This window comes from Podarcis vaucheri (genome assembly GCF_965113315.1).
Source record: "Podarcis vaucheri genome assembly, chromosome: 12".
NCBI classification, from domain to species: Eukaryota; Metazoa; Chordata; class Lepidosauria; order Squamata; family Lacertidae; genus Podarcis; species Podarcis vaucheri.
In genome coordinates this window covers 39,255,526-39,271,508 of record NC_138750.1, presented here as the reverse complement: position 1 = coordinate 39,271,508, position 15,983 = coordinate 39,255,526, and the positions used below count along the sequence as shown (strand labels likewise).

The 15,983-nt window shown below is 42.3% G+C and overlaps 1 protein-coding gene across 2 annotated transcripts in view; it reads left to right on the top strand.

The window, feature by feature from the left end:
• ITGA8 (integrin subunit alpha 8) overlaps window positions 1–15,983 on the top strand; it is a 125,177-nt gene that overhangs the window by 91,122 nt on the left and 18,072 nt on the right. Inside the window, exons 27-28 of one of the 2 annotated variants that reach the window (XM_082193199.1) lie at window positions 3,659–3,772; window positions 12,269–12,370. In XM_082193199.1, coding sequence (XP_082049325.1) covers window positions 3,659–3,772; window positions 12,269–12,370 — 216 coding nt within the window. Of the gene's footprint in view, window positions 1–3,658; window positions 3,773–5,798; window positions 6,388–12,268; window positions 12,371–15,983 lie in introns of those variants that run through there. The other variant, XM_082193200.1, reaches the window with a different exon arrangement.

Below are 15,983 nucleotides of genomic sequence, written 5' to 3'. Positions count from 1 at the left end.
TTCTCACTGTTTGAAATATGGCAACCCTAGGAAAGAAATTCAAGAGAAAAATCTGAAATCAGTTATTGTTTTAATTTGGCAGTATGAAAATCTTCTTACAGTTATCTTGGTTTCTTATTCTAATTGCCAGAGACAAACTAAAATGTATTCTAAATTCCATGGAGACCACCTTTTGTAAAATATTACCGCTCAGCCGTAAAAACTGTTTAATGCCTCATTATCTGTTATCTCCCACAATGACTGGCCTGCCTGTTTGCCAGTACAGATTCAACAACTGCAAATGCTTAGCCCCAATGTTAACTGTGTGGGGGATCTGCATTTTATATAGTAAAAACAAACAGGACCAGATCTTTTATTCAGTAGTTTGCTCCAACTACTATTGTGCTTGGATTTAGCCTGACAGCATTTGGTGCTGTGTCTCTTTCTCATGTCATAGAATCATAGAATCATAGAATCATAGAGTTGGAAGAGACCACAAGGGCCATCGAGTCCAACCCCCTGCCAAGCAGGAAACACCATCAGAGCACTCCTGACATATGGTTGTCAAGCCTCTGCTTAAAGACCTCCAAAGTAGGAGACTCCACCACACTCCTTGGCAGCAAATTCCACTGTCGAACAGCTCTTACTGTCAGGAAGTTCTTCCTAATGTTTAGGTGGAATCTTCTTTCTTGTAGTTTGGATCCATTGCTCCGTGTCCGCTTCTCCGGAGCAGCAGAAAACAACCTTTCTCCCTCCTCTATGTGACATCCTTTTATATATTTGAACATGGCTATCATATCACCCCTTAACCTCCTCTTCTCCAGGCTAAACATGCCCAGCTCCCTTAGCCGTTCCTCATAAGGCATCGTTTCCAGGCCTTTGACCATTTTGGTTGCCCTCCTCTGGACACGTTCCAGTTTGTCAGTGTCCTTCTTGAATTGTGGTGCCCAGAACTGGACACAGTACTCCAGGTGTGGTCTGACCAGAGCAGAATACAGTGGCACTATTACTTCCCTTGATCTAGATGCTATACTCCTATTGATGCAGCCCAGAATTGCATTGGCTTTTTTAGCTGCCGCGTCACACTGTTGGCTCATGTCAAGTTTGTGGTCAACCAAGACTCCTAGATCCTTTTCACATGTACTGCTCTCAAGCCAGGTGTCACCCATCTTGTATTTGTGCCTCTCATTTTTTTTGCCCAAGTGCAATACTTTACATTTCTCCCTGTTAAAATTCATCTTGTTTATTTTTGCCCAGTTCTCTAATCTGTCAAGGTCGTTTTGAAGTGTGATCCTGTCCTCTGGGGTGTTAGCCACCCCTCCCAGTTTGGTGTCATCTGCAAATTTGATCAGGATGCCCTTGAGTCCATCATCCAAGTCGTTGATAAAGATGTTGAATAAGACCGGGCCCAAGACAGAACCCTGTGGCACCCCACTAGTCACTCTTCTCCAGGATGAAGAGGAACCATTGATGAGCACCCTTTGGGTTCGGTCAGCCAGCCAGTTACAAATCCACTGAGTGGTAGCATAGTCAAGACCGCATTTTACCAGCTTCTTTACAAGAATATCATGGGGCACCTTGTCATCTTTTGGATAGTGTAGAACAGAGATGATTAAAGGGAGAGAAGAGCACACCATTGATCTTGTGTGTGCTCTGCTGCTTACACTGTTCTCAGCATCCCCCTGCAGTACTCACTCAGGGGCTCTCATGGCAGCCTGCCTTGGTTTCTTGGGCAAGGAATGCCCCCCGTACGCAATTCCATTGTGCACATCCTGGAACATCCCTCAGCATGGAGGGAGAACAAACATATTGAACTGCTCAAAATCCTGTGTAATATTAAAGTCCATGGATTGCAGCCCATGGCTGGGATTCAGAAAATCTACTTCTGGCAAGCCACAGGGTTTGCCTTAGCATAGTAGAATTTTTGACATATTTCCCCCTCTAACAGCAAGCTCAGTGCCAAACAGTGTTTGGAATGGAGGGGAGTTTCAAAAGCAGAGTTACCATATGGAAGGTGGAGGGCAGGAAGGGTCTTATGTTTCTATGGGGGGGGTGTTAAAACCCCTGTGAGCGCAGAAAAGTAATTGCAAGGTTCTTTGGATCCTGGGCTTATAAGTTCATCCAGTTCCTGCAATATTAACAACAAAATCACCCTTAGAATGCAAATTACATACATCTGAAAAAAAAACCCTGGAATATCTGCTGAAGCCTGTCATTATGTGACTCTTTCTTTCATCTAGTGCGATTATGAATTGAAAAAATAATACATACCTCGCTTGCTCCTACAAGACAGAGAGATAAACAAATCAAGCTAGATTAAAGAGTGATTAAATAAGAGAAACTAAACAAACATGTCCTCTAAAACATTGCCTTTCAGTAAATTCTGTATAATCAAGGCCCTGCTGAGGAAGTGGATGGGAGCTGAGAAAACACAAGTTGAGAAAACACAATCTCTCATTCAGCTCTCATGGAGAACTGAACGTTTATGTAGCGTCACGTAATTTTCTGTACAAATTTAACTTCGCTCCGCCATTTAGGGAGTTCACAATCCAAAGCATCCAGTTCCTCTCTTAAGATACAATTGTGCGGAAAGAGCATCATTACACAGAATTGCAGGCCCCCTCCAGACTGTTGTTTTATTGTGGGTGTATTCTGTGACATGTTCTTGAAGCAGTGATACTGTGTTAGTGGTGGGTTTATTCTGCTTCTGCGGTTCTTCTCCAGTGCTACCACATTATTGCTGTCTGGACGGGCTATAAAGCAGGACCAAACCAAAAACAGAACATTTGTGGGGTATAAAAAGTTAAGGGATTTCAGCAAGACATCACAGGATATGCACTGGTTGGAAATGAAGCAGTGTGACTCCCCAAAAATATTTGCAGGTGCAAACAATTAGTTCGCATATGACCACTCCTACAGCATCATGAGCACAAATCATCATGGTTGTGCAATAAAAAAGATGCCTGGAGGAGCTCTAACATTAAAGTGTCAATTTCAGTGTTGGGGGAGTCAGGGATAACATAAAAGCTCTACAACTTGGTGTTTATTGTGCCATAATATATGTATGTATGTTGCAGGTGTCTTCCTTTGTGCCCTTCAATTAATCCTCACTTCCAGCTGATCAGCTCTCAGTGTCACTAACTAACCTCGATACTGATAATTCTTATCATAAACCTCATCAGTAGTCTTAGCCTAACTAAGCCAATTAGATGACCCATCCATGTATGTTTCATGATTTCCACACACAAGGTTTTCACCCAAGGGGTGCATTAGAGTCCACCATAATGGAGACCCCACTAAAATTCAACCCAAAGTAAAATTCAAATATGTTGTTTCCTCATTTTTAAAGTTTACATGGGATTTTAGTTAAATAACAAAAATGAAACCATGAGAGTATTGTGTTGAATGAAATCTGCTAATTCTCCACTGCGGAAACCTAGGTTCTACACAAGTGTCTCCAAGGAAACATAGATTCAATTCTTATGACTATATATGCATTTTAAGTAATTCCTTTTTATTTTTTATTTAATTTAAAAAACCACAAAAATTCAGTATACTTTTCCTTTCCAAAAATGAAAATCCATCTTGCTGGGAATACACATGGCATGCAGGACACACTGTTAATGCATTTGTCTAGATCCCAAAAGATAGTTAGAATGCCGTATTGTTTCCTGTACAGAATTGCACAAATGTGGAGTGCTTGATGATAACTTGTTCAGTGGGACTCTTAGAAAGAGGGAAAAGTGCTGCACTGAAAATACGGTCTCGTTTGTGGGCTTCAACATTTCTACAGGTAAGAAAATGCAAGCTAAAATATTGGGAAATGTTTCAGTTTTGTGTATTGTATGTGTATTATGTACTGCAAAATGAAGCTTTCCTCTGGCTTCTGAAATCATAGCTTCAGGCTGCTTGTAGATTAGAGTAGGAAAACCTGCAGCCCTCCACATGGCTGAGGCTGATAGGAGCTGTAGTGCAACACCATCTGGAGAGCAATAGGTTCCCCATCCTTTCCCTGGGCCTGAATGACACTAGAAATCTCATCTCCTCCAATCAAACCCCAATTCAAGTGTGTAAAGGCGAAAGTGAACTTCAAAGCACCGGTCTTCTCTTCTGTGTGCAGCTTGGCTTGCTCCATGCCAGAGGGCCAAGTCTCAAGCTTTCCTATCTCAGTTTTTAGCATTATCTGTAAAACAATGCATGCCTCTTTTGTATGTGCCACATTTCAACTTTCTAACCAATGTTGAAATACCTTTGGGAATCCCTTTCATTCCAAGGTGAGACAGTCAATTGTCTCACTCACACATTTCGCTAGTAACAAGCTGCTCTGGGTTGTGCCATTCCGAAACCTTTGAAGTTTCTAGATGGCATGGGCACAACTTAACTGTTTGGGGAATACAATCTCAGCCCCACCTTTTGAGAGAAATGTTTACGAATTCTCCACTACAGTTTTCCTGTAAACAGCATGCTAGAACATACTCTTTTTTACATATATACTCAGCGTGCTAGGACATTCTCAATGTAACGTGTGACGCTGCCTTGAAATTATTGGGGAAAGGCAAGTGACCCTTATTTCCAGTTATCCACTGGATCTCATTGACCCTCAGGAAAGATTCAGGGACCAGTAATAGATGCTGTGGTGGTCTAGTGGTGCTCACCTGCCCCCTCAACAGCTAAGCCTCTGAAGTGGGCAGGGAGGTCAGCATGGTGCAAACACCACCAGCAGTGCCAATCTGGCACCCTTGCTGGTGCATTTGCACTGCGCTCATCTCACCAGTGCACCCCTTCTCTCAGTAAGCAGCAATGACTCAGCTGCTGGGAGTTCAGGTGAGTACCGCCATACCACAGCATCCACTGCTGGCAGAGACCTGTGTCATACAGGTAGATCCAGCAGCAACATTCCTTTTGAGGCAGCCAGAGTTGCCCTCATCTGCATAAGCTGAAATGCTTCAGGGATCACATAACTTGATTGCATATATCCGATTCCCCCAAATTTGCCTTACACAGTTGCCTGTCTAACCAACTATCTGTGCAAAATGTCTGATAATGGAATTTTAAAAAGAGAAGCACTTTTCTTCTTCTTCAAACAACCCTATGTCGCTCAGTATGACATTAAACAAAATAATGGAACAGCAGCTTCTCCTTCCAGATACAAAAGTGTAATCCTGCCGAGTATTTAATCCATTGTGATTTATTTTTTTGGAATAAAGAACACATGTTTCATTTCAAAGAGTGAATAAATTATATAGATTTTTTAAAAAAAATATTGAATGACTTTCTAACTTTCTGAAATATTAAAGTGACATCTGCCTCACTGCAAGTTGTAGTCTGCCGCCTTAAAGCCTAAAATGTTATCACAAACTGCAGTAATATGAAGCGAGATGATTAAACATGTTTGGGTAAACAAGCAGCCTAGGGTCTCCCAATGAGCCAACAAAGATAATGAAGGCAGTTGAATCAGAGCCAAGAAAGGACAGGATAGTTTCTGGCTTTCCTTCAAAGCTTGAATGCAAACAAGAACATATGTTAAATTTTGTAGTCAGCCTTGCTGAACCAGCAAATCCTCAATTGCCTAATTCATACAAAAAAAGAAATAGCCTTATTTGGAAAGACTACATTGTGTTTCCACTATGACTTCTATTAGCTTTCCATTTATGTAATTTATGACATATCTGATGTGTTTATAAAATAAACTCTAGTCAAAGAGGCAAACTGTACTTTGCATGCAAACATATGGGTCGATGTTGAGGAAGCTGTGATTTTGAATAGGGAAGCAGCAGGAGGAGGGATATTTAATATTTTATCCACCCCCTACATTTCAGAGCTTCTTTCAGGGAGATTTGGAGTTGAGAAGATATGGAGAAGGACATGATAAGGCAACTCCTTCAACATTCAAAAGAGCAGCTCCAGAAACTGCTTTTCTGAACATAAATCATTGGTGTAGTTTGTCCCTAACTTGTTTGACACTGTTCTACCTTTTACAAACAACATTTGTGTGCAATGATCTCTCACAATGCAATTTTTGAAATAATAATCTTGGAGTGAAGTATTGCTTATATTACATGGCATTTGTTCAGGGTCATTTTCTTGGTTCCTACTAGTTGGATCTCAAGCTGGGAAGGAGTGCTAATGAATTCCCAAAGTGTGTGTTTAAATGGCAACAGCACATTTCTCACTTTCCTCCACCTAAATATGCCAGACATCAGAGGAAATGAGGTGTAACCTCTCCCTCTTTTCAGTGAAGCAGGACTAACATTATTACAATAACATGACCAGAAAATGTTGTTTCACAGTGTGCTTCAGTTTGGGGAGCAAAGTTCAGAACTACCACAAGGCCTCAATTAAGGAACATGGGTTTTTGTCCCTTATAAGAAGGTTGATGGTGTTGCTGGATGAGGCCAAGGGGTCTAGTGCACCTTCCTGTTCTCACTGCGGCCAAACCAGAAGCCTCTTGGAAGCAGGATCCAAGGGCAATAGCACTCTCTCCACTTGCAATTCCAAGCAACTTGTATTCCCTCCTGAAAGGGACGGCTTTCCCTCAAACATAACTCAACAAGATGAAGTTCTCTGGGGCTGCCTCTTCTGGTGTAGTAGCCAATATAGTTTCAAAGGTTGGAACATCATTCAGATCCTCTTGAGAGGAAAATAGGAACCCTACTTGATGCAGTCAACTGTTCCAACTGGCTAAAATAACGTCTTTTCTTCCTCCCCTTTCAACATTCCCACCTGCAAGCCAGATGCATGTTTCTCTCGCTTTCTCTCTTTTGTCCTTATATGCCTTGCTTGGCCTCCACCCCTGTATCTGTTTGAGTGGGTTATTGACTTCTGCTGTTGTGCCTCATTGGGACCAAAGCAGGCACCATCATCCATCAACATGCCTACCAAGAACTCGTTAAATTGTTTTTCACTTCTTAGGTGGGCCAGGAGGTTGATGTGCTTTCCAAATTACCTCTGCCTGAGTCTGGCCAGTATGCAGGCAGTTACTGTTCTCAGCGTGCATTGGAAGTGCTTAACTCTTTTGAATCCAGGCACCCATGTGTTTTTCATTTGCCAAAACTCTAAGGGTCAGAATTTTCAACACCTCAATAGAAGGTATATGTTTGAACATACCTAGGCTAGGGTGTTGGTCCTCCTGAGAGTGATAAAGATACGAGTGCAACTGTAAGCGGAGACCATGAAGCTCTCTAGATCGCTGAACCACTGGAACATAACTCTGTGATCACGGTGCTGAAGAGGGTGGGAAGAAGCACGTTTTATATTTGTTCCAGCAACATGCTACCCATTAATACATGGGGAAGGGCAACTGCCCCTGCTTCAACACAGTTTATGCTACAGGTGGGTTGGTTACAGCATGACGCTGATTAACGCCAAGGTTGCAGGTTTGATTCCTGTAAGGAACAGCTGCCTATTCCACCTCTATGATTCTTTTATTCTATGATACTAGGTCCTGCCTACTCAATGTCCGCGCATTTAGTGCAAACATCTGCAATGAGGCATCTGCTTGCATTCAGCTGAATACATGCATGCAGAGGTAGATTTAGGGCATCACAACCAGTTCCTCCCCCCTCACAGGGCACCCAGCCAAGAGGACACCTCGCTGCCTCCTTCCCAAAGTCTAGTACAGTGGTACCTGAGGTTACAAACACTTTGGGTTACAAACACTTTAGGTTACAGACTCTGCTAACCCGGAAGTAGTACCTCGGGTTAAAAACTTTACCTCAGGATGAGAACAGAAATCGCTCGGTGGCAGCGGGAGGCCCCATTAGCTAAAGTAGTGCTTCAGGTTAAGAACAGTTTCAAGTTAAGAACGGACCTCTGGAATGAATTAAGTTCTTAACCAGAGGTACCACTGTATGCACTTCAGGGAGGAGGCATGAGGGCTCTGACAAGGTCCTAGAATCCTCCTTCCTTCTTCCCAAAGCCTAGTTAGCACTTGCCCGGCTTTGGGAAGCGGATGGGAGGACTTCCAACATATATAAAAACATTAAAGAACTTCCCTAAATAGGGCTGTCTTCTAAAGGTTGTATAGTTACTTATCTCCCTGGCTTGGGGGGGTCGCATAACTCCATACCCTCAAGTAATATTTCTCCGATGAAAATAAGGCATCCTAAGGAAAATAGGGGCATTCTGGGATCAAGTCAGAAACCGACGGCTTCTGTAAATCCAGGACTGTCCCAGGAAAACAGGGACACTTGGAGGGTCTGAAATTGGATATTGAAATGAGACATTGTACCATCCCCTCTCCCACTTTCAGATTCCATTCAGTAATCGAAATTGAATTCCAGAGTACGCCTTGGAGCTTAAGAAGCAAATGAGAGGATGCAGTGGCCCAAGGCACAGTTCAACTTAAAAAAAAAAAAGTCCTGGCAGATGTTAATCCCCAGGAAATACCATGTGGTGGAGTTGCTGTTAGTAAAGCAGACCCATCATCGAAAGAGAACATACACTGCAGTGAAAAAAAGTTTTTATTTTTTAAGTTGACGTATGTACTGTAGAGGGTCTTTGGAAATGGCTAATTCCCTTAACTGCTCATCCATCAGTTAGACACTGTGGGGTATTGCTTCACGGTCTGATAATGTCAAATTAATGAGGAAGACAGGATATGCTCTCCGTTCAAAATCTCTCTATAAATTGCATGCAGTGCTGTATGTTTAGTAGCTTGTTTGGAAGTGAGCAGATGAGCATATAATGCTCCCTGGGGTTGGAGGTGCTGAATTGCTTAATGTGAGCTTTGGAATGAACACACTGCAGAATTTTGAAGAAGTGGAAAGGCAGAATCTTTATAGGATCTTATAGCCAAGATTTTAATGCTGCCCTAGACTCTTTGAAGGCTGCCATATTCATATACATTCATTAAGCAGCCTTTCTTCATTCTTCAAGTAGCTAATTCTTGGTCAAATAAAATTTCTGTTTTAAGAGTTTTAGCCAAATTGCTCCCCAAAGGAAATACAGCAGAACTAATAAATTTATATTTTGGTTAATAATAATAATAATAATATTCCCCAGCCACTCTGTGCGGCTTACAGCAAAATATAAAAACATGATAAAACGTCAAAACTTCCTGATACAGGGCTGCCTTCAGATGTGTTCTAAAAGTTGTATATAGTTGTTTATGCAATGGTATATAGAGGGTAACCAATCAGAATGGAAAACTTGTGTATAAAATGATTAGGGGATTGTTAAAGGGGGGAATACCCTATCCTTTTTGGCCAAAAAGTAGACTTTTAAGTTGAAGTCAAGTAATTAATAGAGCTCCTTAAGGACAAGTGTGTGAGACCCATTTTATTTTTGGGAATGGAAGTACAAGGGAAGTAGGAGTACATTGATGACATTTGCTGATAACCCCAAGTAGGGAGGCAGTATTATTACTACAGATGGAGGTCAATAAATTATACAGGGCAAATGGGACGACCTCCTGAACCCAAGTAATAGAAATGGAATGAGACTGAACAGCGCAAAAATGTTATGGTCATACACTTGGGGAATAATATTAAACATGTTTGAGATCATCTGGGGATTCAGTAGCTGTAAACAACAGAGAAGGGGAAAGATCTCAGAAAGAGATACACAAAAACATTGTAGGAGGTCATGTATTGGAATGGGAACTGTTGTTTTAGGTTGAAACCTCGTGGTTACAGAATGGACCAAACCTGGGAATCACAGGATGGTCTCTGATTTATAAGTTACAATGCTGACATTATATTTGTAAAAACACTGGGGTCTGGTGGGATTATCAAAATTGCTCTTTGCTTCCTGACAAACCATCAGAAAGCCTGGAAATTTGGTACATACATAACCCCAAATATACTCATTCCTAGAAAAAAATAAAATAAAAACTGGACCTTTGTAGCTCTCTCTGGGATATTCAAGGTGCACTCCCAAACAACGAAGCTATTGCCACACCACCTGGGCAGCTGAAATTTGGCCTTTTGACAATTGCGAAAGGGAAAACAATGTAGAAGACAGTTTTGGTTCAGCATTGTCTACGGTCCATTCCTGACATATACTGTCGTATGGATGGGAGACGATGCTACACTGAAGCAGAGTATTTCACAGCCACCCCTCCTGGATCACCCTGTCCTTCCCCAGGTCTAGACAGCTTCCCTTTGTTATTTCTATGGCCCCAAAATGTTTGGAAACCACCGATGTTGCCGACACTTAAATTCAGTGAAAGTTGCTTAGCTGGCTTCTTGTTACTAAAATGAGAGCAAAGAATTCGCTCTCAGCTTTGGGGAACAATGACACATTTCTCAAAAGCACATGCCCCTTCAGATGAGAGTGTGGTTTGTATAAGGCCCGCCTTCCAGAGCAAAGGTCAGGGATTAGTGTACTCATAAATCCTCTTCGCTGATGAGAGATAACATAACTTAAGGAGGCCTGCTCTGAACAGCAGCTGCAATGGCAGAAAGTAGCCCTAACATAATGGGGTGGGGGTGAGCAAGCTTATGCTGCCGGAAATTCCAAAGAATATAAACACTTTGCACTGGTGAGATGAGAATGCTGGCCTCACTGAAAATGTTATAACACAACGAGCCCCTGAATCTGTTGGTTGTGGAGCAGAGAAGGGAGATCCTCCTTCAAAACAAAGGAGAGTAAGGTGGGCAATGAAGTCTCAGAACTGGAGTTTTGCCAAAGCTGAAACCAAGATATGATATGATAACAAAACAGGAAATGCTGTGTGTTCTGAATTACATTCCCGTCGTCTAAAATGCATCCAAAAGTAGGGAGTATTGTGTTTGATCAGAAGTATACAGTGGTACCTCAGGTTACAAACGCTTCAGGTTACAAATGCTTCAGGTTACAGACTCCGCTAACCTCGGGTTAAGAACTTTGCTTCAGGATGAGAACAGAAATCGTGCAGCAGTGGTGCGGCAACAATGGGAGGCCCCATTAGCTAAAGTGGTACCTCAGGTTAAGAACAGTTTCAGGTTAAGAACAGACCTCCGGAATGAATTAAGTTCTTAACCAGAGGTACCACTGTACTTTCAGAAGAATAGAAACCGAGGTCTCTTCTTCTCCCACGCCCTTTTAAAGTTACCAAGTAAACTTCATCATGAGCCTGTTGTGATTTTAATTGTCATGAAAGCGAGATTTCCATGTGGATTCAGCCAAAAAACTGTGTTTGGATCGTATTGTTAGGATAATCCAGATGCTGTGCCAATTCATTCCTCGGCCACTCAACAAGTCTGTGAGCTGCTGGTGCCAAACTATGGAGCAGCTTTTGAGAATGAAACCCTTGCAGTCCAATCCTATACATGTCTGAGCAGAAAAGAGCCCCACTGAGTTCAGTGGAATTTACTCCAAGGGAAGTGTGTATAGGAGGGATGGGAGATGTCCAGATATTCCTGGGCTCCAACTCCCATCAGACCCAGCCAGCATGTCCAATGCTCAGGGTTTGTGAGAGTTGTAGTACAACAATATTTGGAGGACTGCAGGATCTCCACCACAGGTGGAAGAGGTTCCGGATTATCCCTCTATAAGCCATAAGGATTTACCTGGATGCTCAGGAGGAAGGGTGGGAAATAAATTAAATAAATAACCAAAATGCTCATTTCAGTTTCTGAATGAAATTGGGAAATATATCATACAGAACATCCCTGAAAAGAATCTCGTTTCAAGAAACATTGGAAGCTTTAGAACAGGGCCGAGGAAACTGGCCCTCCAGATGCAGTTGGGCTACAACTCCCATCAGCCTTGACCATTGGCCATGTGGGGCTGATGGGAGTTGGAGTCTAGCAACCTCTGGAGGGCTTCAGGCTCGCAAAGGCTGATGTACACTATGTGTGTTGATTGAAAGAAAGATGGCTATAGACTTGGTCTGCATGATCAAATCCTGGATTAATCATCCTGGCATACATTTCCTTCTCTCCTAACCCCCTTTGCACAAGGCGGAAAAACAAACTAAGAAGCTGCAGTCAACCACAGCTTCTTGTTAGGTGCTAATTTAGAACTATGGTTTACGGTATCCAAACAAGCCAGGATTCATAAGGCAAACATTAGTTCAAGTGGGGAAATAAACCAAGAAGCCACTGTGAACCATAGCTTCCCACTCTGTGCACACCAGGAAACTATTGTTAACGACTTCCAAACAAGCCTGGACATAAGTCATGATTTACATGGAACTCGTGCATAGCCTAGCTTGTTATGAAGCCACAATTTGTGCAAATGCAGCTATTCTGGGGAACATGGTATATACTATTTCTACAACATGAGAAGGGAGATCAAACTGATAACTCAGACTAATCAAAACATTATTTGAAAACCTCTGTCTGTATTTCTTTTTTTGTTCCAGAGGAAAAATGACCACTACTCTCTTTCCGTCAATGTGTCATTCGAAGTGAAGAAGATGCCGTACAAAGTTCAGCCAACAAAACTCCCTGAAGGAAGCATAGCAGTGAGTAGCACAGAAAACAAATAACACACTGATGCAAAACACGTGCATTGTTTGGTCATCCTGGTTGCTGCTGTATGAAATATTTATAGATGGGAAATCCAAGATAAGTCCTTCCTGTGTTTCTTGTACAGGTCCATCCTTTGAGAACTATTTAAAGGTTATTTGTGTGAGAGAGTTTAAAATAAACTGTAGCGTTTGCTATGCAGCTGAGTTTCTGAAATAACGATGCTCAGAAGGGGGAATGGGTTAATTTAGACAGAACTCAGTCCATGCAGTTAGAGAATGGGAACCTGTGGCGATTGTCTGTAGGGCTAGGGCAAGGATGGCGAACCTCCAGATGTTGCTGGACTGCCACTCCCATCCCTAACCATTGGCCATGGTGGCTGGGCCTGATGGGAGCTGCGGTCCAACAGAAAGTGAAGGGGCACAGGTCCGCCAGCCCTACAGCAGGGAGGCCAAGCAACTGTGGCTGTCTGCTGCCATTTACCACACGATTAGGCCCTTTGGAAAGGGTAAGATTACTCCAGAATGACAGAGTTGTGCTTGTAGTCCTAGGCTTCTATGATTGATTTATGTGTTCATGCTAAATACGGTTTGACCCATCTTTACTCAGTTATAATAAGGCAAAGGTCTCATTTCCTGTTTCTGCTTGGAGAAGGAATCAGTGGAGGGCGGGGTGATCAGCAAGCCAACCTCAGCTCTTCCTGGTTTCATGCTCCCAACCTGCTAACTTTATATTGTTGTTTCCTCATGGGCTTTCTTGGGCTTTCTATATAAGACGCAGGACTCTGATATAGTTCTTGCACTGCACACAAATAAACATATTTCAGATAATATATATTTCATATATATTCATATATTAAACATATGACTTAGACCTATGTGAAATATTCAGGGTACAGTGGTACCTCGGGTTACATACGCTTCAGGTTACATACACTTTAGGTTACACACGCTTCAGGTTGCACACTCCGCTAATCCAGAAATAGTGCTTCAGGTAAAGAACTTTGCTTCAGGATGAGAACAGAAATCGTGCTCTGGTGGTGCGGCAGCAGCAGGAGGCCCCATTAGCTAAAGTGGTGCTTCAGGTTAAGAACAGTTTCAAGTTAAGAACAGACCTCCGGAATGAATTAAGTACTTAACCTGAGGTACCACTGTATTTTCATTTTCCTTCAGTTATTAAGCGGTTACAGAAAAATATTACTGTGTAAGTCTTTTTTTCTATAAGAAAAGAAAAGCGCATAAGAAGAAATAAAGTGATTGCGCACACTGAACAAGAGTGCTTTCCCCCATACAGCAGGACTAGCACCATAATGAGAAAAGTATATGCAGATGGGGAGGAGTTCAGCCAATAGACAGGAATTTTTGACTAGCTCATGGCTGGCTTCTCTCTTTGATGCCTACTGTACTGGGATGATTTACCTTTAGGCTCCAAAGGAGAACGTTTTGATCCTTAATATTCATTGCTCATCCAAAGAGGTTCAAAGATACCACAATCAAAGATAAATCCCAGCCCTTTCTGCTTCCCCGCACCCATCCACCTTGCATGTGTTTTGTAGCAGAAACACATGTTACTCAAAATGGCTGCTACGTACTGTCTCCCAGCTGTTCCAATTGCGCTCTGCCACAGGTGATCGCCTGCTGTTCTCAACAGGTCTCTGAGGATCTACTGAATAATCAGATAAGCATTTTTACAGTACTACTTGAGAATGAAGCATATTATTCCACAGAGCTGATTTACTGCCAGATGCCCACAAAAGCAACTGTAAACTCTTGAAAAATGATAGTGCTTTTATGTCCTCCTAAATCTGGCCACTGGCAGTGGAGGTTTGCCAACCCTGCAGCTTGATGTGCTGTAGGCAGAAGTTCTTTTGAAGTTTCTCTTAGCAATACTTTCCCCCCTGAAGTCAGTCAGTCCTGGATTCAGTGTTTGTCTAGGAGGATTTATTTGGAAGGCCAAGAGTCGAAGTAAGTACAAAATTTGGAAATTCATTAACACTTCAACGTTATCATTCAGAATGATGATCCTATCCATGTGAAGTTTTGCTACTTACACTGTTTTTACAGAATCATGGTTCAGAAATTGCCTTGAATTTGGCAATTCATTAAAGCTTCAACATTATTGTCATTCAGATTGATAATCATCATCATATTTGTTTGAAGTTCAGCTACTTATAACGTGCTTACAGAATCATGGTTAAGAACTCGCCTTGACTTTGGAAATTCATTAAAGCTTCAACATTATCATCATCCAGAATGATGACATATATACTTGCTTCTTCTTCTTCTTCTTCTTCTTCTTCTTCTTCTTCTTCTTCTTCTTCTTATTATTATTATTATTGCTACTTACGCTGTGCTTATTGTTTTGGTGTATGGAGTATTGGTGATGGCCATGACAAGGTTGTTATCCTGAAATACATGAACAAGAAGCTCCAGTGTTTCCGTCAACCAACCTTGCTATCTTGTGTCATTCACAAGGCACCACTTATCTGCAGAAAAATTCTACGCTGTAGAGAAAACAACCCTGCTATTGTTTGTATGACCCCTTGATGAATGAAAATGAGTCAGGAGCCAAGAACTCCTGATCTTGTCAGGGGTTGTTGACTCCCTTTCAACTCACTTCAACCTAGACCACCCCTTGCGACATAAAATCAGAAGCTGACATTAATTAATTCAGGGCCTGTTGTCCCAGGATAAGTGTAATAAGATTCTTCCTAAATCATACCAAAGGCCCAACTTGTCCAACATTTCCCCCCCCCCCAACACTGGTCCTCCAGATGTTTCTGGGAAGCTCCCAAACAGGGCAGGAAGGCAATTTCCCTCCCCTGTAGTCTCCAGGAAGGTATTCCAAGGTATATTGTCTGTGGACTTGGAAGTTCAGCTAGCTGTCATATCTCTGCATGTTTCTGTCTCGTGCATGAATGTGTTCATTGCATGCATTATGGATTACACAGGGTTATGTGCCAGAAGAGACCTGCTTTGTCAGACCAATCTGTTCTGCATCCTGTTCCCCTTAGTGGCCAGCCCCTTGTCTGTGACAGTGATAGGGAACCTCTGGCCCTCCAGGCATTGACCTGCATCTCCCATCATCCCTGATCATTGGACTTGGACTCTGGAGGGACAAGGTTCGCCACCAATGGTCTATGGAAAACCCAAACAGGAAATCAGGGCCATAGCCCTCTACCACTGTTGTTCCCCAGTGGCTGGTACAAAAGAACATAGAGAGCTGCTTCAGACTGAGTCAGACCAGTGGTCCATCAAGCTCAGTATTGTCCACCTTGACTGGCAGAGAGTCTCTGGGGTTTCAGGTAGGAAGTCTTTCCCAGCCCTACCTGAAGATGCTAGAGACTTGGGACCTCCTGCATACAAAGCAGAGTTTTCAATATAATCAGACTAGATTTAAGCAATTGCCATTTAGGGAAGAAGATAGAGGATGATCTTGAAATACTATCATCATAGTTAACCGAAAGCAAAGTCCAAAGTAAAATATTTCATTTCCTATGATTTTTAGTAGGATTTTTAAAATGCAGTTCACTTTCTATGGATTGTGCCCTTCGTATGTTATCTTGAACAAATTCTTAGACAGTGGAGAAAGGCGGGATAAATGTACTTG